This window comes from Myotis lucifugus, unplaced genomic scaffold, assembly GCF_000147115.1.
Source record: "Myotis lucifugus unplaced genomic scaffold, Myoluc2.0 scaffold_473, whole genome shotgun sequence".
NCBI lineage: Eukaryota > Metazoa > Chordata > Mammalia > Chiroptera > Vespertilionidae > Myotis > Myotis lucifugus.
The window spans coordinates 275429-276762 of record NW_005871521.1 but is presented as its reverse complement, the minus strand read 5'-3'; the positions used below and the strand labels follow the sequence as shown (position 1 = coordinate 276762).

Here is a 1334-nt window from a genome sequence, read left to right as displayed (position 1 = left end):
TTCTCTTTCATCGATGTTTATAAACTTTCTATCTCTTTCCTTTCCTCTCTGTAAAAAATCAATAAAATATATTTAAAAAAAAAAAAAAAAGAAAAAAAGAAAAACAACACCTAAAGTGCATTATGATGATTTAAATATCGTGCAGTTTGCCCAAAAACGCGCGGTCCCTGGCGTATGTCTTAGAGATTTCTATGCGGTACGCAATGTGTTAAGATATATATATTTAAAAAAAGAAGAAGAGTATTGTGCCACCCGGGCCTCCAGACCACAGCCTGTCCCAAAGCCTCGCCTCTAGACCCCAATACAAGCTGGTCTCTGGTTACCCTCACGTGCTGGTAATGGTCCTAGAGACAGGGCAGCAACACAGGCTTTGTCCATCCCTGCCTATCAGGGCTCTCCACGTCCAGAGGCCATAGGTGAAGGGGCCGGACACAGAAACAGGTCAACACGGAGAAAAGGGACATTGACCACAATGTCCATCCCTCGGGCTTTTTGTCTCAAGGAATGTGAGGGGTGGTTTTTTTTGAGGTTCTATGACAATCATCCTTGGCCCATTTCAGTTAAAACGGGATCCGTCTTGACAAATGTTAGGACACAGCCCTGAGCAGCGAGGGCCGTTTCGAGCCGTTTCTAGGAACCAGGGCACGGGAAGGCATGCGGGCTCTTGGTTGTGTGTCCTGTTCACAGCTCAGTGTCCGTGGCGCCTGCTTTTTCTAAAGCACAAACGTTTCCCACAATTTAGTAAGGACATCAAAGTGGTGTCTTAGAAGGAAAGAGAGACAAAACACTTCAGGAATGGCCTAAAGTTAAAGCTGTTAAAAAAAAAAAAAAGGCATTCACAGTTTGGAATTAGGGCATCACAAGCACTTGGAAAGAGGCCCTGGTAGATGTGAAGTGTGCGCACACGCACAGGCACACACACACACACACGGACACGCATGCGGAGGGCAGCGCGGCCCCGTGGACGCGTGCTGGTACCTGCTCCGCGCCCGCGAAAGCATGGTAGAAACAGGACACGTACGTCATGATGGCCCTTTCGTCCGGTTTGGGGGTGTTGACAAATGTCTGAGGGAGGGAAAAACAGCACAGAAAACACACACACACACACACACACACACACGCACACACACGCACACAAAGAGCAGAAGCCAGGGTGAACGAGAGAAGGACGAGTGGGTTCACACCCACAGGTTCCCTTGGCTCTGGGCCCGCACCCCGAGCCTCCGACGGCACCGAGATGGTGCAGGAGTGCGATGATTTGAACCTTCGTTTCCTAAATGACAAACTGGAGGCTTTTCCCTCCCTCACCTTCTATGAGCTTTTAAAAGTGCAGA

General features: G+C 48.8%; 1 protein-coding gene across 1 annotated transcript in view; it reads right to left on the bottom strand.

The window, feature by feature from the left end:
* The window catches only part of LOC102433314 (alpha-actinin-2), a 43351-nt gene that overhangs the window by 12398 nt on the left and 29619 nt on the right, over positions 1 to 1334 (bottom strand). Inside the window, exon 8 of the mRNA XM_023744550.1 lies at positions 979 to 1061. Within this exon, the coding sequence (XP_023600318.1) occupies positions 979 to 1061 (83 nt within the window). The remainder of the gene's footprint in view (positions 1 to 978; positions 1062 to 1334) is intronic.